This window comes from Citrus sinensis, chromosome 4 (assembly GCF_022201045.2).
Source record: "Citrus sinensis cultivar Valencia sweet orange chromosome 4, DVS_A1.0, whole genome shotgun sequence".
Classification (NCBI taxonomy): Eukaryota; Viridiplantae; Streptophyta; class Magnoliopsida; order Sapindales; family Rutaceae; genus Citrus; species Citrus sinensis.
In genome coordinates, this window is record NC_068559.1 from 2,330,949 (window position 1) to 2,352,441 (window position 21,493).

General features: G+C 36.6%; 3 protein-coding genes across 5 annotated transcripts; 2 read left to right on the forward strand and 1 right to left on the reverse strand.

Annotated features, from left to right (window-relative positions):
- Window positions 1-422: 422 nt before the first annotated feature.
- LOC102630976 (uncharacterized) lies at window positions 423-13,720 on the reverse strand. Of its 2 annotated transcripts, none has more exons than XM_006486082.4 (20): window positions 13,375-13,720; window positions 12,112-12,934; window positions 11,794-12,000; window positions 11,573-11,634; window positions 10,355-10,820; window positions 9,807-10,007; window positions 8,745-9,000; window positions 8,088-8,328; window positions 7,802-7,971; window positions 7,086-7,667; window positions 6,576-6,742; window positions 6,043-6,259; window positions 5,768-5,965; window positions 4,654-4,770; window positions 4,193-4,435; window positions 3,294-3,501; window positions 2,447-2,664; window positions 2,108-2,259; window positions 1,234-1,498; window positions 423-1,101 (listed from the first exon to the last, which is right to left on the reverse strand). In XM_006486082.4, the coding sequence occupies exons 2-20, from the start codon at window positions 12,930-12,932 to the stop codon at window positions 835-837; spliced, it is 5,058 nt and encodes a 1,685-aa protein (XP_006486145.1). In that variant the 5' UTR covers window positions 12,933-12,934; window positions 13,375-13,720; the 3' UTR covers window positions 423-834. The 2 variants fall into 2 exon arrangements, with proteins under 2 accessions (XP_006486145.1, XP_006486146.1); XM_006486083.4 differs by having other exon boundaries at window positions 12,112-12,937.
- A 113-nt stretch (window positions 13,721-13,833) lies between these two features.
- Window positions 13,834-16,770, forward strand: LOC102630681 (uncharacterized). 2 transcript variants are annotated; one of them, XM_006486081.4, is made up of 5 exons: window positions 13,834-14,034; window positions 14,738-14,861; window positions 15,467-15,542; window positions 15,922-16,048; window positions 16,429-16,770. In XM_006486081.4, the coding sequence occupies exons 2-5, from the start codon at window positions 14,748-14,750 to the stop codon at window positions 16,628-16,630; spliced, it is 519 nt and encodes a 172-aa protein (XP_006486144.1). In that variant the 5' UTR covers window positions 13,834-14,034; window positions 14,738-14,747; the 3' UTR covers window positions 16,631-16,770. The 2 variants fall into 2 exon arrangements, with proteins under 2 accessions (XP_006486144.1, XP_015388166.1); XM_015532680.2 differs by lacking the exon at window positions 13,834-14,034 and having other exon boundaries at window positions 14,637-14,861.
- A 267-nt stretch (window positions 16,771-17,037) lies between these two features.
- On the forward strand, window positions 17,038-20,893 carry LOC102630372 (uncharacterized aarF domain-containing protein kinase At5g05200, chloroplastic). The gene is made up of 11 exons (XM_006486080.4): window positions 17,038-17,205; window positions 17,321-17,438; window positions 17,535-17,677; window positions 17,824-17,937; window positions 18,019-18,207; window positions 18,300-18,455; window positions 18,713-18,978; window positions 19,077-19,174; window positions 19,560-19,738; window positions 19,961-20,077; window positions 20,566-20,893. The coding sequence occupies exons 1-11, from the start codon at window positions 17,152-17,154 to the stop codon at window positions 20,743-20,745; spliced, it is 1,614 nt and encodes a 537-aa protein (XP_006486143.1). The 5' UTR covers window positions 17,038-17,151; the 3' UTR covers window positions 20,746-20,893.
- The last annotated feature ends 600 nt before the right edge of the window (window positions 20,894-21,493 follow it).

Consider the following 21,493-nt stretch of genomic DNA (forward strand, 5'->3'; position numbering starts at 1 on the left):
CACGTGTCACCAGGTTGGTGGACTGACGGATGACATGCAAGAGTGCGAGGAACGTGTAAAACGAAGGTGGACTTTTCTAGATTGAGGAACCAGAGAACAAGGCATGCGCTCCAAAGTGTGGTAGCCACGTCCTTGTCAAATTCTTATTTCTAAGACGAAAAGTAAAACTTATCCTGCTGAATGGGAGTTTATAACTTCTGCGACTAAAAAGTCTGAGGTGGTTGCAAATTTCGTTTGGGTAATTCTTTGAATGTGCTGACATTCACATTATATGGTCCATGCACAGCGTGCAAGTGTTCCGACTTAAAAATACAACTAAATCCTCAATAAAGATGCTAGCCATTCATGAAACTCAATCCCATGTGGGAAGATTATCAAGTTTTGGGAGCAAGAAATGAGATTTTCGAATTTGTTCCACAACGGAAGAAAACAAAATACTTGTTTATTTGCCGAAACAAATAAAGTATTTGCATTTTAATTTGCTCTGCTAATTTTCAGGCAGTGTGTTCAACAACTGAGTGAATTAGTTGGACGGAAAGCTAGGCTAAACTCGTTGCGTACAGATACCGAACTCTTTTAAGGGGGGAAAAAGAAAAGAAAAGAAAGAATGTAAATTTTATATAATGTGGCTGTTTCGCCATCAAATTTGAGTATTCCCAGCTTGCTTTTGATGCTTCAGCTTTGCTTCCCTATTTTCACTCCCGAAATTGGGATGGGATGGCATTCTTCTGTTAAGTGCCATTCACACTGGTCAAGGTAGCGACAGCCTGCTGGAGTTGATACCAGAATGCTTGAATTCCTGGGCTTATGAGAAAATGATGGTACAAATATCATTCATTGTGCTTGCTCTCTATGTTCCTTGAATCTTTTCTCAGCTGCTATAGCAGCAGCAACGGAAGGAGGCAAATGCCGCAGACTTTCAGTATCAGTTGGCTTTTCATCACTTTCTGGTATTGTGGAAGGGCCTGATGCGAATAGTGATTCAATATCTTTCAGCCTCAAAAGAGGCTGATCTTGGTTTTTCGTGTTCCCGCTAATAAATGAACTCGTGTTCCTGCCTCTGTTTAGTTTGTATATGCTTTCTTCAACTGTATTTTTAACCTAACATGATAAAGTAAACAAGAGACAATGAATTACGTGGTACAATAATCCATGTATAATCCAATACATTCTCGTTTAAAAATGAAAATAAATTATATGAAAGAAAAAAGGTATGTAGAAAGATGAACATACAATAAATCGATGAACAAGTGTTCTATTCTCCTGCCCAATTCGGTGCACCCGGCTGATTGCTTGAGCTTCTGCTGCTGGGTTGAGTAGTGGCTCAACAAGAACAACATGTTGTGCTTCTAAAAGATTAAGGCCATTGGCTCCATGTTGGATCAAGAGTAATAACACTTGAATAGGCTTTGGCTCTGGCTGCTGGGCATGTGTCTTGTCAGTTCTTTCTGCAGAGCGTTTCTGTGCTGTAAATTTGCTGATGGCAACTTGTGATTTTCTGCACTTGCAAAGCCATAATCATACACAAGAGCATATGTTGAAGCACAGCAAACAGCTTAATCTATATCAAAAAATTCTCCAATGACTGATTTTTCCTTCGTTTTTTGCTGCAATGTCATTAAAAGTTCAAGACTTGTCATAGATAAGAGATGATTAGATTACTTGTCTCTCCCTCTCTCTGCACTTCTCATCCTCCCTCTCTCTTTACAAGTTCTAATACAGGATTAAGCAAATGACAACTATTTTGAAGAAATGAGAAAGCTGTTACTAATAAAAGAGAAAAATGAGAAAAAAGTGACCGGAAGTGCACTATCAAATCACAAAGGAAGAAATAAGAAATAGACACCACATTTGATGCTATTGTTTTTTATGTTCAGTCATCTAAACATTCATCTTTTCTCAGCCCCTATAAATGTGCAAAATATTCATATTATCAACGTAATCTTCTTGCTGTGTATGGAAATTGTTCTGTTACCATTCTGGAGTCTTCGAATGATTCACTCACTTTTTCAAATTAGTTACCAATACATTATACAGAGTGCCTTTGCGCAGCTAAGTCCACAGAATCAGCATAAATCATAATAAACTTTCTAATAGATCATCTTACCTGCCTCCTTTCATCTTGATGCAGGTGATATTGTTAGCGATGAAGGCATGCTCTAACACATCAAGGACATCATTCCAACTTGAGAAAACAAGAATTTTTGCTTTTGGATTGGTAGATTTGATCCACAAAATTCTTCTAGTAACTGCTTCAATCTTCATAATACCACACAAGACTTAGCAAGTTAGTCATACAAACTTCAATCTTCATAACACCCCACATCAGCGCTACACACATTAGGTTCTTCTTTCTAGTTTCCCTCCCCAAACACTTTTCTCAATCTTATTAGGTGGGTGTTTGATAATTTCCAATAAATTTATGATGTAACAATGAGAAGTTTACCTTTGTTCCATAGGAACCTTGGACAGTGAAAGATTCTTCACCCTTTTCACAATCTTGAACTCCATGCGGCATATCAGAATTACAAGATTTGTCTTGTCTGTCATCAGCATAAGCAATATTACCAATATCTGTACGCTGCCGACATGTTGGACACATTACCCATTCATTTTTAACTTTATTATCATGAATTAGTCTCTGCTCAGTCATTGCAAAAAAACCTGGGGAAAGAAAAATTCGAATAAAAAGTCCATCAGTGGCACTATCAGGTAAAGAGAAAATCCTTCAGAAAGTTGAGAAACTGAGACAGTCTAAAGGTCACACACCAATAAAGAAAGAGGAGCAGGGGTAAGTAGCAAAAGATTTAACCCTATGGCCTTCGTTTACTCAATTACAGGATTCCACAAGTAGAAAATAACGGGAATGATTAATGGCATGTTCATCCAATTAAACTGTTTAGGCAAGATCATACATGTGAATTGATGAAGATGCTCATAAAAGCAACTGATCTTTTTGTTTCCAGAAGAATATCATTTCATTCGACATTATGATTGATAATTTTTCATGATAATTTTTCATTACATAGCCTCCTCGCTGAGTTCCATACGCTAATTTATACAATTATACTAGCTATCCGAGGATGTTTCTCAAAAGATTCATCCCATAGAACTCACCATGTGAATTGCAATAAATTTATTTTAATAATTATGAGACATTCATTAATCAATTGATGAGTGCCACATCACGTATCATCTCATTTAGGATGAATCTTTTGAGCTAAGTTTTGTAATATGCAGAATTATTCTTGTAAGGCATTAGCAAAACCATCCTTTGATTGCATAAAACTTACATTTACAACATGTAAAATGCCCGCATTGAAAAACCATCTTTTGGTTGCCTAGTTTCTCTTGACATATTGGGCATGTTTCCTCGTCAGCTTTGGATAGGGATTCAATTCTATGTTTCGTAGAATTTGAAATGGTAACCACCTCTTCAGTCATCGAGGAAATATTTGAACTTTCTTCTAAAGGTAATTCTTCTTTGGATTTTGCCAAACCCTGAAAGGCAAAAGAGTATATTAATTTTTAAGTTAAGAAAGAAGCAAGTACTTTAAAAAAAAAAAAAAAGGTTCCATGAAAATGAATAAGTAGGTCTACCAGGTTCTACTTACTCATATAAGAAAGATAAATAAGAAACCAAAATTCAAACTACTTGCTTTCCTCTATAATCCTCCAGTTCATTTTCTAAATAGAATCATCCGGCATACCCTACAAGGGAGTTCCCTCTCCCTCTATAATGATTAGTATTGGGGAGTATATATAGTGGGAAAAAAATAAGGGATAGATCCATACACAGAACAAGAGAAACTATCACAATTCTATTTTGTTAAATTTCTTATCGCCCCCTGTAAGTAGGGTACAAAAGAAAATATTTAACATCAGGCGACATTTACATATGCTGACAGACGCATGCCCATTAGCACAAACTCATGCATATCATCAAGTAATATTGGTGTTAGATGATAGCTTTTGCATTATCAATGTAGCTAGGTAACACTCCTAAGTTGAGTATTAGACACAATAATGGATGAATCTTCTTTCTTTCAAATAAGTGACCCAAACTAAAAACTATCTGATCATTAACTCTGGGTCCCATGCTCCCATGTTCCTATTTAAGCTACCATTATTCAGCGACAAAAGAGAGAAATTTATTTTGGATGTAAAAGATTCAAAAACACTCTGTGCTTACCTTCAAATACCGGAGCTTGCCCTTAACTTGTGACAGCAAGGTCATAGATATGAACTTTTCACTAGAGTTGGTCACGCTAGCTGATGCTAGTTCGTCTGGACTTAAAGCATCAACAGATGTATCGTTATCATCTTCTTTTAGATGCAGCCGTGTTGTTGCCATCCTAATTTCATCATGAGCACGGAGAAACTGAGCTTGAGCAGTCGCCAAGGACCTTGCATTGGCATACTCCTTTCGCATGGCCTTATTTAAATGAAAAAGCAAAAGAGGGGAAAAAAAAATCAGATTTTGAAAAAAAACCCAGAATGCTTGCATGCAACAGTATCAACAAGTCCTCCATACCAGAGCAGAAAACTAGAACCGGTAATTATTACAATCTCCTTCAATAATTCAATGATAGAAAAACTATCAGAGAATGTCTCATAGTCACTAACAGCATGAAAGAATCCACCAGGCTATACCTCCAGTATGTGTAGTTGTTTGCTGGATGCTGAGATAGCCTCCCTTCCCAATTGAGTCTTACAATAATTCTTTATAACTCCAAGAATAACCTCCAATTCAGAAGGAGATTTGGAAACCTATCAAGTCAACATATTCAGTAGCAAATAGGTAAAGTAAATTCTATGCATTATTAAAGCAAGGTTATTTTGCTCATCATGAAATGGAAGAAATTTTATTTCCCAAACCATTGCATCAACAAACAAACAATAGGTTCAGAGTGTTGCACCAGTTTCGCAAAAATGAAAAGAGTATTGCACCCCCAAAGCAATCAAATAATGAAACTCAAAAAGTTGGGAATACTTATGGATTATAATTTAACAACTACCCGTCTAATAGCAAGAGAGTTTTGTTGGGAAGGGGATTGTGATTAGTTGCATCATGCAAACAAAACACAATAAACCAAGTTTCCCCGTTGCTGATTGTCAACGGTGGAAACATAACTAGTGAGACACATCTAGCTTTAAATTTCCAACATGTTCTAGCTCAGACCTCACAAAATATAAATCTAGAAATCAAGAAGAATACCAAAAAAATGTAAATAAAGACTGAACGAGAGATGAAAAGAAGATAACAGAGGGCAGAAAAAAAATATGTAATGAAAGAATGCCGGGGAAATACAGTGCACATTTTATCTCAATTAATTACAGAAGGATAAAATTAATTCATTTACCATAGATCTGTGGGCCAGAGAAGCCTAGATAGCCTAAAAGACTAGTAGCAGGCTACCCAAGAAGATAATTCCTTTCTTTGACTTCCTTAACTCTCCTATTCTAAATGAAAGTAGCAAGCTATTTGAAAGCCGGTACTTATAAAAGTGATCTTTTCTGTAAATGAATAATCAACCAGTTTTGTTCAATCATATTTCAGGCAATATTAATTAAAGAATAGGTAAGCAACCTACCTATTTGTAGCACTCATGCTATATTTTGTATTAATAGCCAGTATTGAAAAGAAATTTTCCTTAAAGGGTTTATATTGAAAAGATACTCTGAATTTTGTCAAAGCATAAACAAACTATGGGTAAGCCAACAGAAAACTTCAACACAGAGAAGTGGAAAAGAAAAAGTAACTGACCACTACTGTCTCTCTAACATCTCTCCTTTTTATTTCTTCATTACCAACACTTGATGAAGTTGAATTTTTATTTGGCTGTGATAAGTACCAATAAAATTGATTAAGTGAAGAATTCTTTTTCTGTAAATCTACAGCCTCTTCAGCAGATGCAATGTCTCCTTGTGATTTCTTGAGACGAAACAGCCTTGCCTCATAATCCTGTGGAAATGACTCATCTATAAGTTTACAATAAGTTTAAACATACAATAAGTTTACAGCAAGTTTGAATACCAAACCTGAAATGACTCATCTAGTTCACAATGAACACAAATGGGGCCATCACCAACACCATAGCAAATTCGGCAATGCCTCATGCGATCCATGTCCTCTTCTTTTGGTTTCTCCATTGTCTGATCAATTTCTAAAAGCCGATCAAGCAATGTTTTCCTAGAGGCTTCCAATTGATCCAAACTAGACTGGATATGATACGTCAAGCCACTTATGCTTCGGTACCTAGATTAGAAGCAATACAAATTAATTAATTCCCACACAAAATAATCATGAGCCAAGGTTATATTAAAAATACACATATTCTAGTCCTCATCTCTTGGTAGTTGCCCAAACTGCTGGCATCAGGACTTCCTTCAGATTACTTTAAGACAATCAGAAGAAAAGCATCTTCCCTCAACAAGAGTATGAGCATCAACCTTGAGATAGAGATGTACTACCAAAAAATGACACAATTTCAAATAAAAACAAGAAGCAGAAGCAAAAAATGATTGTGCATATGCACCCCAAAAGAGATATAACATTTCAAAGACTCACTAACCGGGATGCGGTTCTCAATGCCCTTGATTTGTTTAGACTTCCTGAGATTGCTTCTTCAATTTTTCTGATCAACTCTGCTGAGAAATCTTTGTTTCCCTCAGCATGATGAAGGGCTTCCAACCACCAAGCACTGTATTGCTTTTCTCTGTCATCCAATGCATTGCAAACCTTCAAAAAGAAAACACAATACTTAGGTCCTTTCCTAGGAATTTAAGTAATTGGGATTAATGGTTACCGAACATGGTATTAGAACGATGTTAACAAGAGGTATCTATTTGAATCCCGCATTCTATTACTGTGTTTGGATCCATGTGTCATGCATGAGGTCATTTGTGCTAAAATTCACAAGAAAATCTGTTAATTATATTCAGCTATGCACATCGAGAGATTAATGGTTCCAAGGAATATTTATACGCCAATGCGCACGGATTTACATGTGGTCAGTAGAGAGACTTTGGATCCTATCACGAGTCCAACACATTAAAGATGGATTTGGTTGAAGGAAATGAACCTGCATGTATGATTTTCTAAACTCTTGTTGAGCCACTGATAGCTTTACGCTAAATCCAGACAAGTATTTTTGCTTCAAGTTCTCGCACACTGTAATCAAAGATGCATCATCAAAGGATGAGGATGACACACAGCAATCAGATTTTCTGTCACCATTGAAGCCATTTTCTGATAGGTCAGAAAGGTGACCAGATGGATCCTCAGCATCAGTAAAATCCGAATTCTCTTCCCTGCTCACTCTTTGACACTTCCGAGCATTTTCATCGCATGTTTCAATGCTGTGTATCTTAAAGGCCTTCTCAGAGCATCCAGGGAAATGTTGTTCGTTTTGGGAGAGTTCTGTTGCGCAGTTTGCAACCATTGGAAGAATCTCTGTAAGATTGTGATGAAGGTGAATATTCAATAAAGGGTCCAGGCGGAAGTCTTCAGAATGTTCTTCAACTACAGCCATTGCTTCCTTGTACAAAGATACAGCTTGAGAGAGATTTTTCTCAATCAATGCTATTCCTGCAAGACCATTTAAGGCCATAACCAACTTCCTGAGGGCTTCCTCCCCTTCAATCTTGGTCTTACCAATAAGAACCTACAAACAGACATTCCTTGAAAGATTGAGATCCACTTGTTTTTTTTTTTTTTTTTCAAATTCCTTTGTGTGGGGGAAGAAAAAAGGGAAAGAAAAAGAAAACTAGAATGACTTAATTAGTCAGCAAAACCCACCATTAGTATTTCATCCATTGACAAAGGGGATTGTTGCAAAGAACGCAGTCCAGAGCTTCCCACTTGAGGATGGCAGCAGGCCTGGCGAAGTTTCAAGAGTGAGTACAGAAGCTTTGCAGCCTCCGCATGCGTAATTATAGGGTTGTCCAAAGCATCAGAAGATGCATGACCTGTCAGAAAACAGCATGAAGATATAGCAAGTCAAAGAAGTGGACTACTTCCAATCAAAGATTGGTACATTGCATTAACTAAAATCTAATGAAGTTGCAGGACTTCCATTAAAAACCTGGGACATTTCTTTTGAGAATATCGTCTTTCAAACGTTGAATAACTTCACGAGCATACCCAACACATTTCTCGTGTTGGCTCTGATAGAAGTGCTCTTCAATTGGTGAAAAGGTAAGCCAAGATACACACTCCTCCTGAGGGGGAAGCTGCAGCTCATCTGAAACATGTACTTTGGAAGAACGCCACATGATCTCCTTAAAGAACTTATGAGTAAACTCCATTGCTCCTACAACTCCGTTCTGCCAAGCAAGGAGCAAAAGAACAAGCAAATCATAATTCAAACAGCTAATTGAACAGAATGGAAGCAAGTAAGACGTTTGCATGATAAGGTCAATACAAGGAACTAAAAAATACAGAAGAAAGCATTTGTGAGTATTGAAAGCTGCATTGACATAGCAAATAATAATGATGGAGTGTGTCTGATACAACCTTAAGTTCCATGGTCAAACTACTAGTTAAGCAGCTGAAAGTATTACGAGACGATGGTAAGGAAAATGAGATAGGATCAGCTAAAGAAACTTATAAAGAAAAAGAAGCAACATTAATTGAGGTTATGCAAAATGAACATTCCTATTGTATGTAGCTTTAGCAACCCAAAAGTCACCTGGAAAATTCCTGATCAGTAGAAACATAATAAATGTACTGAACTTCATACCTCATATGGATCTCTTATAACTTCAATCCACCACCTAGAGTTATTGAACGGGCTTGATTTAAGAAATCGTAGAAGTCCATACAAGTCATCAAGTTTACGTTGTATAGGAGTCCCTGTAATACACCATCGATGCTTAGCATATAACCGTAGAGCCATTTCTGTGGCAGCAGCAGCATTACTCTCCACCATTTGAGCTTCATCCAAACAAATTCTCCACCAAAATATTCTGGTCAGAAGAGTTGGAATAACAGGGTACCTGCAGAAAGTGACCAGGACATATATTTTAAAAATTCAGTTCAGAAAGCTCTTCATAGAAAAAGTCAGTAGAATTTCAAAGACAAGATAGTTGAGGAAATAATAAAATATATGACAGTACGATTGCAGAATTCATTTAAAACACATAGTTATGGTGTTTACTTTTGTTAGAAAATCAGATAACATCGAAGCCAACTGTAATTCCTAATTAATCTACCAAAGACGAAAGAAAATAAAATGAGCTGAAGTCAACTATAATAATCATAATTAAAATTATAAAATGAGCTGAAGACAATTCATTCAAAATTACTCAGCTACATGCATATTTGTTGAAATGGTATCTGGAATTTAACCATCTTAGAACCTTTTTTTCCTTTTTAAGATTACAGACCATCTTAGAACCTGAATTCTTGTACTTGGATCCAATTGGAATCTTAGACAACCAGACGAACGTCACAAATATTGTGTTTAGGGTAATCCCTTATACATGAATCATATGTGAAGACCAGCATTGTCTCTACTGATTCCTAGAAAAAGAAGAAATAAAGGCAGAGAGAGCTATAGAGTGTGTAAATTATGAGTCAAACGGATTATGTGTATGAGTGTGATTGACATCAGAGTTTTGTAAATCTCCTGTTAACTGTAAATTGCAGTCAAAATCCTTTAGTAGGAATTTTGCAAAAGCTACTAACTTATGCTCTACATTATCTAGAAGCTCAAGTTACACTTACAAAATAAGATCCCAATTTTTATCAGCCACAGATGTTAGTTGTAAAAACAATTACAAATCACAAGTTATGAAGAAACCTCTTTTGAAATCTCATGAAGCGCCGATCACCTTCATGTCTATCAGAATCATGCGACAGATCCTCCTTAAGCACATCATAAGTAGTTAAGACAATGTCTGCACCGACAAGTTCACTAATGTCCATTATGGATGTATCTGAAAGAGAAGAATTTCTTGCGCCTTCATAGATACAAGTTTTCAAGGAACCTGGACGTGTGTGACTAACAAAGTAAATAACAATTAAAAGGTCAGTTAGTACCACAAGCAATGCATCAAAAGAATTGAATTATCAAGTGAATTTTGCTTTAAATAAAACGAAAACTTATTATAAAAAAATTCACTCAAAAGAAGTGAGAGGAATCAGCAGTTATGGAAGCCAGAGCACATGACTTGAAAGTCAATAATGAAATAAAAAGTTACTTAGAAACATGAAGTGGGTTTGATTCATATTTTGCAACTTCATTTTCAAAATTTAAGAAGAATTCTCTCCTTTTTTTTGCACCACTCTGCACCCTAACAGATTCAAGAAATTGTAAGTTCCCAGAGACAAATCAAGCAAGAGGTATACCGTGTTATTTCAGCATCCCATTGGGCCAATATAGGTGCTGGACAGACTATCAGAGTGGCACCTGTAGCAACAGGAGAATCAGTAGCTTCAATCAGTTCGTCACACCACTGGCAAATGTGTTCTCCATCTCGTACAACTATATTGGTCATGTCTTTTTTTCTTGTGTGCTTTTTTAACTCAAATGTTGACCTTCTCTTTTTGCCCCTTGGGGAATAACCAACACAATCGGCATGTTGCCAAGCATCACAGATGTCACACTGTACCCATAATCCCTTGTATTTCCGGCTTTCACTCACAGCTCCACATATGCACTCAACACGCTCTCTTTTCAATCGTCTTAGATTAACTTTCTGGTCATCAGTAACTTGCACAGCAGTATCAATAAATATACTATCATCAGATGCTGGCTTCCGATGAGCAAAGATGCAAGCAAGAAGCTCTACTGTTTTTCCCAAGCCCATCTCATCTATTACAGTCACAAGAGTCCATAGCCAATGCAAGTAAAACCATATCAGAAATGAGTACACTTGTAACTGCTAAAGAATTAAAAGTTATTTGAAAATAAAGCCACAAATTTAAGACAATGTATATCAGTTCTCTAGCGATTCAATGAAACTTTCACATCTAATATAGTCCAGGGGCAGAATAAGAAAAATGGGTGTATATGTACTCAATCGAAGAATATAATCTTAAGCAAATTCCTTCATCAACACTCCTCCCAAGAGACACAGAGAGCTTTAATTGGCATGCATGGACAGAGGAACATGGAGGCATTTTCTTATAGGAGCCAGTTTCATGACTAAACACCCCTCACAACTCATGCATACATGTTCAGGTTACTTTTTTAGCTAAGGTATGCACTATGGCAAATCTAAGCACTGAAATCCAAAGTGATCCTTGATGCTTGGGCATCCAACCAAGTCCTCTCACATAGCAGACAGATTGAAGACAGAGGTAGAGACAGAATAGTAAGTTGTTTAATAATTTTATATCTGACATTGTTTGGTGTGCGGAAGTGGAACTCTTTAGGAAACAACAATGGTCATCAGTTAGACTCACCCAGGGCCTTTGACAACTAGGTTCTAACAAATATTCAATAAAGGAAAACATCAAATTTCAGTTGAAAAAATCAGTCTTTTGAGAATATTAATGGGCCATTGTACAAAATACTTCATATCCCACAACATATAATCAAATTGCAGAAGCACAATAACTTACCAGCAAGAATACCACCAAAGACATAGGATGAAGTGTAATCTGGGGATAATGACAGACTTCCACTGAAGATAATATGCAAGAAAGAATTAGGATGTAGACAGAGACAACTAGGACTCACATATAGTAAAAGCAATATAGACAATGATATGATTATTTTCTTTTGAGACCCCCCCCCCCCCCCCCCAAACCACACCAAATCATTAGAAAAAGAAAAAGGATACCTGAATGGATTATAAAACAGTGTTGAATAAGTGTCAAGAAAATCCATGGGCATACATAGAGGAGAAAAGAACTGACTTCTTTCCCTTTCACTTGAACTTGCTGAATCTCCTTTCTCTCTCTGTACCATCCAGTATGCTGCACGACGCTGGTATGGCCTCAGCAAAGGAAGCAAGTCAGGTAAATCTTCTTCAAGCATAGGTTCTGCTCTGTACAGAGTTGAACCAAAAAGTGTTAGGAGTTCATAAGATACAACTTTTGCTATTATAACCAATCGAAGGATAAACAATTGTGATCATGGATGAAATGCTGAGACTCACTTTGATCGCTTAATGGCTTCATAAAACCTTGCCACATCAAAACTAGCATGCTTCTGCGATGCAGAAACATCATTTTTTGTCCTTGTCATCAACTCGACATCCATTTCCATTGATTTACTAACTCCATACCTAGCCTCCGAAGTCAAAACTTCTGGACGGAGCCAAGACATGACATTAATCATACTCTTTTTCCATGTCTTCCTGCTATTTTCTAGAAGTGACTCACAAGCATCAAACGCACTCTTAAGTATCTCCACTCTCACCCTGAGCGATGACATGTCCTCTGAAAATGTAATGCCTAGAGTCGGCCTCAATGTCAAAAACTCCATGCTTGCCAGATGGACAAGACCAGTAATACCCTCATCCGGTGCATCAAAACTCCCAGATAACATAATCTTACATGTTTCCATTTCTTCCTCCATGCATTTTTCAACAAATTCCAAGGTTACATCATTCGAGGACAACAAAGGCCAATGACCCAACTTAATGCGCCCAATAAACTCATTTACATGGCACACATGAAGCCTTAAGGTATATCTGGACACCTGATAAAAATCCTCACTAATTATAAAACCAGAAAATTCTTCTCGTAACTTCAAATCTGTTAGGACAATTTCAGAAATATCAAGGTGCTCATCCAAAAGCCAACAAGTCCTATTAACTTCCACAAAAAATGGATGATCAACATCAGCAAGTTCCTCTTTTTCTGGTTGCTCACTTCCATGTGGTTTCTGCTTATTCGATTCTGATTCAGTTGTATTATTGTTTTCTAGGGTCACACCACCTGATCGATGTGGACGGGATTGCTTCCTTCTACCCATCACTACTGAGCAAAATAGGAAGTAATGAATACCATATATAAGAACGTAAAATTACTTAAAAAAGCTCAATTCTCAAATATTATAGAAACAACCAAGAGAAGAACAAACTTCATTAATAAGATGCCAACAATTAAAAACGAATTTTGAGCAACAATTTAAGTTAAGCTATAACTGCAAACTGAAACTAAACAATGAACACAAAAGCATAAGGAAAAGTTAGGAAAAAAATATATAAATGACGCAAACAATTGCATTCACTGCATAGTTAGTGATATTAAATCAAAATAAATGCAATACAGCCTGATTATTTGACCAAAAAGATTGCAATTTTGCTTGATAGATATCAAGAATTACCATGTTCTATAATACATAAAATTATTACTAAAAGTTATACATAAGTAAATAAATAAATAAATAATAAACTTTTTTTTTCCATGCAAACCTATGAATTATATGGGAAAGCTGAGGCCTGGGTGCAGAATGCGCATGTATGTGAGAGAGGAGTTGGCCGGTCGGAGAATGGAAAACACGCGCGAGTTGTGCGAGTATCGTAGATTTTTTATACAATAAGCAGATGGACTTCTATTAAGGGCGACACTAAACCGACAGCAACTGCCAACTTCAGAATAAAACCGGTCCGGCCCGCATCCGTAAGGATCGGAAAGATCCGGATCGAATCCGGAGCTGAATGTAAACGCACCCGAGAACAGAATATCCGGATCCGATTAATTTATATTAAATTAAAATATATATATTAACTTAAATTAAAAACAAAACCTAAGTCTCTAACTCTAATGTCAATATCGTATTCACACAAACACTCGCGGTACTTCACCGGCAACCGCAACCCACAAATTCGTAACGCCCAAATCCCCCAAATCCATAAGGACTATAACACCGTCAGCCTGTCACCATCTGCCTTGCCTAGGCCTAGTGTCGAAGCCTCGCCTGGGCCCGCTGCTGTCGCTGTACGCTACACGCCTCGCCGTCGTCGAAGCCTAGCCTGAACACGCTGCTGTAGCTGCCCGCGTCGCCGTCGTCCAGGCCTTGCCTGATTGGACCGTTCTTGCCAGTGATTTTGTCTTTTGTTTCTATTTTTCTGGTATTATTAATTACATGGCATTTTTATTCTGGTTAATGATTTGGTATTTGGTTGATTGTTTTATTGTATTTAACAAGTTCAATCTAACGTAAAATGTTTAAATTTTAAAATTTTACTGGCATTTAGTTTTCTTTGCTGAATTCAATTTAATTTAATTTTGAGTATTTTTATTTATTAATTTATTTAATTACTTTAATTAAATGCATCAATTTTTAATATAATGTAAATACTTAATTTTTTTTTTCACATACTGTAACCCACTTTATAAATTACTTTAATTAGATTTTGAGATTCGGTTTTAATTTATAAATTGATGAATTTTTAAAATTATATTTTAAATTGTTAAATTTACTTTTCGGATCTACATATTGCGGGCGACTCTGTGGATCCGAATATAAAAATGTCAATCCGAATCTGAATCCAGATGTAAGTACATCTGGATCTAGATCCGAATTTTGACATCCTTAGTCCGACTGTCATCTAATTAAGTGACAGTAACAAATTTTATGAGGGCAATTTCGTATTTTCATTGTATTATTTGGAATAGAAACGTATAGTTCTGTAAAAACGGGCTTAGACTTGGAAATAGCAGTTTTGTAAGCACATTTGGAGTAAAATTCCTCTTCGCGCAAAACCCTAATTTTTGCAAATTTAGGGATTTTAAGTACCTAACTGGTGATTGTTTGATTGTACTCGAAATTAGGGAGAAACCTATGAAAGGAGGAAGAAAGAATTTGAAGAGGGCAGCGGAAGAGCAAAGCTTAACACTTCAAGATGGTCAAAGTATCATGCAAGTGGTGTCTCTTAGAGGTTCTAATCTAATTGAGGTATTCATTAATCCAGAAGTTTACATTTTTATTTAGTTTTGAAATTTTAATTTTGTTTTATTCATTGATCTGTAATAGTGTATGTGGGTTGTTAATATTAAGTTCACTTTAGCTTGTGGTTTAATTTATTAATGTATGCATTTTACCATAATGCTAGCCATTTTATGCTTCTTAATTGCTTAATATCGTTAATTTTATTCAAACATTAGCTCTTAGCATTTGAGTCATTAATTTTAGGCAGCCTTTCAAATAGCTGGTGTTCAATTTTTGTAGGGATCATCTCAGTTCAGTCCATTTTGTTCAAAGATTAATTTTGCTAATAGTTCGATGTGTTATTAATTGAGAGGATATCTTCAATATTCAATTAATTCATCAAATTTTGACCTCCCCAACTCTCTCTGGAATATAGAAATGCTCTTAGTTGTCATATATGGATACGGCAGTATTGCTACAAATAAAATGGATGACTAGATTAATGGCAATTTTTTTCCTCACACTTGTTGTGAATTTTCTTTACCCTGCATAACAATGAGGTTGTTTCTGTGTTTGCTGAATACGCTTCTAAGGTTCCATTGTATTTCTTCTATATTTGGCTCTGTCTTTAGGTATTGGATGCAAAAGGTGAGAAATCACTAGCTCTCTTTCCAGCAAAGTTTCAGAAGAGCATGTGGATAAAACGAGGTTCGTTTCAAATAAGTTCAAATCGAGTCTTCGTTCAAATACTTGAGATTCTAAATCTGCCTATGGATTTGATTTTCGTAATGTGCACTCATTAGTATCATATTTGTTATTTGCTTCCTCGGACATTCTACTGTTGGCTTATATTACTTCTCACCTTAAATGTTATATTCTCTGAACAGTCATACATTAGTTTTCTCATTTTCCAATACCATCAATATATATAGCGGACTTTGGGAAAAACCGTAAACAGTTGTTTGGAAAGTAGTGGAGGCAGGGGAAGTATCAACTTTGTGAACATTCTGGCTTTCATATGCATTCCAGTGGCTGACATTATCTGATATGCTGGAAAATGAGATTAAGTTGGTCTTCAATTGCGCAGGGAGTTTTGTTGTGGTTGACGAAAGTGGAAAGGAGAAGGCAATCAAAGATGGCAGCAAGGTGGCTTGTATTGTAACCAAAGTTCTCTTTTATGAACAAGTTCGTGCACTTCAGAAATCTACAGAATGGTGTGTTCTCTTCACATCTTAGATGTAGCAAATGATCAAATAATTTTCCATATTGCTAGGTCAACTTTCATGTTATTACTCAGGGTAACTAGCAAGTTAAAACCTAGTTCAGCTGTTTAGTAAAAAATAAACATGAATAAAGCTTCATTAACAAAGTAAATAATGAAATGGAGGTTTTGTATGGTTATAATGTAACCATAAACATATGGTTATAATGTAACCATAAAGTTTCAACCATTCAATGGGGCAATTGTACACAATTATAGCTTCCAGATTTGGCCTTTTTTGACTACTTAGCCAATCTACAAAATCAATCCTTGCATCTTTTCTTTCGGGCTGATTTTTTGTTGGTTAAACTTTGCTTCTACTACTTCACCCAGGCCAGAGATTTTCAAGTCTACCAATTCAGATGATGCTAATGGAAGTTTGGAAAGACAAGCCTGCAACCATGAAGAGAATGATCAATCTGAATCCGATGATGATGATGGACTTCCCCCATTGGAAGCCAACACCAATAGAATGAAGCCGATGGAGTTGCAGACACAATCAGAATCTGATTCGGAATCAGACACAGATTCATAAACTATCAATAACTTCGTGTTCAGTTTTGAAGATGTAATTTTTTGCACCCCACCAACATAAAGAATGAAACACGGCTACCATTAATTGTTCGTTCATTTGGTTTTAAGTTTCTGATATGAACCGCCTTTTTTAGTGTCAAATGTCGACAACATAGCACCTATTACCAATTTAAAAGAGCAAATCGAACGACTTGTCGTTACATAACAAGTTACGAGGCACTGTATCATCTACGACATGTCTGCCAAGTCAAACTAGACTGAACTTTGAACAAAATAATTAGGAAATATCCGACAGGAAATCTAAAACTGAGAGTCCGGTCGTGGCGGGAAGCGGGTCGTTAAAAACCATGCCACGTGGTATCATTCCTTCCACGTGTTGATATCAGAACTTCCGAAAAGCCGCCAATAACGAAACGACAACGTTTCGCACCAGATAGTAAACAACATATAAGCGAGCAACTGTTTTGTTTTGTTGTTAACGCTAGTCTACCAGCTGTTGTCAAGAAAAAGCGGAACGAGAAAATGGCAATTTCAGCATTCAGAGGCACTCGCTTGCCGTTATTGCATCCTCCTCAGGTTGCCTTTCTTACATGTTTCTTAAAATTTTCTCTTCAACTCATCCATTTATAAAATAAATAATAATAAATTAAAATTTATTATTAAATTTTTTTTTTTTGGGGATGAATTACAGTTGCCGGCAGTTAGAGGCGTACCATCTGGATTGAGGAAGTTCAATTACCGGTCAAAGAGATTCACTTTACTTGCTCAGTACTCACAAACACAGGATCTCTTCTCTTCTCGCCTTCAAAGTTCAGTTTTTTTATTTTCATTTTTCTAGTCAAATTTCACTAATTATTCTGAAATTATTGGAGTTTTATCAACTGTCATTATATATTTAATTGCAGATAGTATTGAGAACTTGCCCAAATTGGTGGAGGATATAGTTCAGACATCTATAAACACGGGCCCACGTGGCGCTATACGACTAGCTCAAGGGATACAAGCATTTGTTGGGGTTGGTAGCGAGTGGCTAACTGATGTATCAAAGGTTTTTTGTTTATGTTTGGTTACTTTTAAATTCTGATTATTTTATCTGTTAATAGTTACAAATTCTGATGTGGGTCTGTTTTCAGCTAGAGTTTTGTTCGGAATTTTTATATTTTGAGAATGTTGTGAAAATCCTTTAAATTGCAGTCAAGAAGTTCAACCAGTGGATTACCAACTGAACTGCAGCTGGGATTGTTGTCCCCTCTGTATTTGCGGAGATTATTTGAACGCATGGGAGCAACTTATATTAAATTGGGCCAGGTGAGGGTCGTAAGTTAGTTATTCATTCTTTCTTATGTAGAGTATTATGTATAGTGTTTAATCTGGATTCTATTTTGCTAGTTTATAGCATCTTCTCCCACCTTATTCCCTCCAGAATATGTTGAGGAATTTCAGAACTGTTTTGATAGAACTCCTGCAGTTCCATTTGGAGAGATAAAAAGGACTTTGCTTGAGGATTTAGGAAGGCCAATAGAAAGTGTTTATGAATATGTTGACCCAACACCGATTGCCTCAGCCTCCGTAGCACAGGTTATTGTTTGTCCCTTCTCCCACCATTTCTGCCTTAGTTGTTTTTAATATTTCAAGGATACTGATATGGAAATGTTCAATATTCGACTTAGGTTCATGGTGCAAGGCTCCGAGGTTCCCAAGATGATGTAGTCATCAAGGTCTTGAAACCTGGGATAGAGGATGTATTAGTGGCAGATTTGAACTTTGTTTATGTTGTTGCTCGCATATTGGAGTTCTTGAATCCTGAACTGAGCCGTACATCAATGGTAAATTTTGCTCGTTTCCTAGGACCAGAGCGTATGGCTATATAACATATAATTGAGTAGTAAATAAGCCATTAATATGGTTCATTTTATTCCCTTGATTTTGTGTTTACTTTTTGTCGGTTTCTCCTCATGTGATCTTTATTTTGACTGACATAGTATTTCTCTTCATCCACGCATTTCCTTTACTCAACTGACCACTTTTCTTATTGAAACAATTAACTCTTGTACTTGAGATTTAATCTTTCATCCTTTAGTAGGTTGGTATTGTCAAAGACATACGGGAATCGATGCTTGAAGAAGTCGACTTTAAGAAGGAGGCTGCAAACATTGAGTCCTTTAGGAGATATCTAGAAGCCATGGGACTCACAAGGCAAGCTACAGCTCCAAAAGTTTATCAACACTGCAGCACCCGTCGTGTTCTGACAATGGAGAGGCTATATGGAGTTCCTCTTACCGACCTTGACTCTATAAGCTCCCTTGTTTCTAGTCCAGAGAACAGTCTCATAACTGCCCTAAATGTGTGGTATGAACAGGAATTTCACTTGCTTGAAAAATTTTATGGTCTTAGTGGACATGGCCAATGTTAAAAAAATTGAACATGTAAATGATATCAACCTGCAGGTTTGGTAGCCTGCTCGCCTGCGAAACATTCCATGCAGATGTTCATGCTGGCAATTTATGGTTGTTGCGTGATGGTCGGATTGGTTTTCTTGATTTTGGTATTTATTCATCTGTTTCTTCTCACATATGATTGGCTTATAACTCTGGTCTCTTCCTAGATTCTGCAGTTTTTATCATGAGTTCTTACTAAATGCTTCATTATTGTTTTGATGATCTGTATGAAACTTGAACTCATCATCGGATGAGGTCTTGATTGTTAAATATTTGTTTAGTGCATAATCTGTAGTCTGAGATCTCTCAGTACTAAAAATTTGTCTAAGCTTCATTTTGAGAATATCCAACTGTTCATGCTTGATTAATAATGAGTGTTTCAAGGAGCCTGTATGTGATCATTATAGGCTAGGGGCTATGAGGGTTTATAGTCATTCCATTAAAGTTACCATTTACTTTCATGCAGTAACACAATCTCAACTTATTTTACAGGAATTGTTGGACGTATATCCCCAAAAACATGGGCTGCTATGGATTTGTTTTTGGCATCAATTGCAACCGAAGAATACGAGTCAATGGCTTCAGCCCTGATTGAAATGGGAGCTACAGACAAGGATATTGACGCTAAGGCCTTTGCTAGAGATTTGGAAAAGATATTTTCATCTATACAGGCAAGTATTAAACTACTAAATGCATGCTTTTTATTGTTCTTAAATTTGTTTGTGCCACCTCATTATCAAATTCAATTTGAGCAACCATCTGCTGGGCAATGAACCAGATTGTGACTAGCTAAGCTTGCTTAACTGACAATGTTGTTTATTCTTACTTGTCTTTCTGACTATTTGTATCCATGATCCTTATATTCTAGTCAACTGTGTTTTGAATGTATGCAGGAACTGGATACAGAATTAGTTGTTGCAACAGCCAGAGGAACAACTACAAATACTACTGCTGTGTCTGCAAATATAGTGGTTGATGAGAGACAGATGAATGCTCTTTTCCTTGATCTTGTAAGCTGATCTGTTTAAATTTTTTCCATGACTGCATAAGCTTCAATACGGCTACATATAATGCGTACACCATTTAAATTTCCTCGAGCTCATCAGTCGTTCTTGATCTCCTAATTACCAAATGTTACTGCTGTGGCCTTAGGTGACACTTTTGCAGCCTTTGAATATCCAGAAAGAAAGTCATGAATCGTTTTCACTTTTACCTCTAATTCACAGCTATGAATTATGTATTAGAAAAATAAATTTGTGTGTATGGACATAGAGTGTGAAAAAGGGTAATCATCACATGTCAATTTTTTGGGGTATAGAGGGTGAGAAATGAGCAAGGATTCGGAATATGCAGAAGTCAGACCAGGAAAGCATGCAAACAATTCTGGAAAGGGATTATAAGATTTTGTTGAAATAGATTTAGTTGTTAAATCTGATTAATCTTTGCTCTACATGGTTTCAATTCCTTGTGCCTAATGTTTGTTTTATTTTTATGACAGCTTCGGGTTAGCGAGTCCTATGGACTGAAATTCCCTAGAGAGTTTGCACTTCTCTTGAAGCAGCTTCTGTATTTTGATCGGTATACGCGATTGTTGGCCCCCAACATGAACATGCTTCAGGACCAGAGAATTTCCATAGTCTCAAATCGAAGAAACAGATATAGAGACAGTTTCAAATGAACCTATCAAGTAAATGTATTGTTTATAAGGATTTCACATACAAGAAAAAGCTGCTTGGAGCACAATTTGAGTTAGTCACACATTCCCCGGGCAAAAGCTGAGATTTTCAGTGAATGAAAGTATTGTAGTAGCTTTGTGTATTGCTTAAGTGAGTATGTTATTAGTAACTAACTACATTATTGAAGGACTGAAATCAAAACCAAAAGAAAAGTAAAATTTTGAAAATCATCCTCAAAAATGGTGCAGCTTCACCGATAAGGAACAAACCTGATCAAAGTCTTCACTTTATATGAATTGCATGCATGCAGTAACAGGTGGCGGCAAGAGATGGATGATTCATATTTCACACGCCTTACCCGCGCCGATAGTAACATATTTGCCACTCAAGTTGGTCTATTAGTGGACTCTCATACATGTACGTTCATATGAGTTGAAATCTCTGTACTCTCAGAAATGCACGCCCTGCATTTGAATATTGCCTGCGAGCGGGTGCATAATAGTTGCCCTACAGTCATGCTGATTTATCGTTTGTCATTGTTTCAACTTATGATTATGTTCTCTGATGAATGTTGGGGGGATGTCTGATAAAGAATGATAGGTGATTAAGTGTTTATGGTGCCACGATTTGCAATCTTTGTTTTTTTTGGTTTCCGGCGATGGTTAGATAATAAAGTGCAAGATTCAAATAAATTTTCTACACTTTTTTGGTCTAGGGTTTTCATTCCAACGCAGCTGCAATATAGGAAGA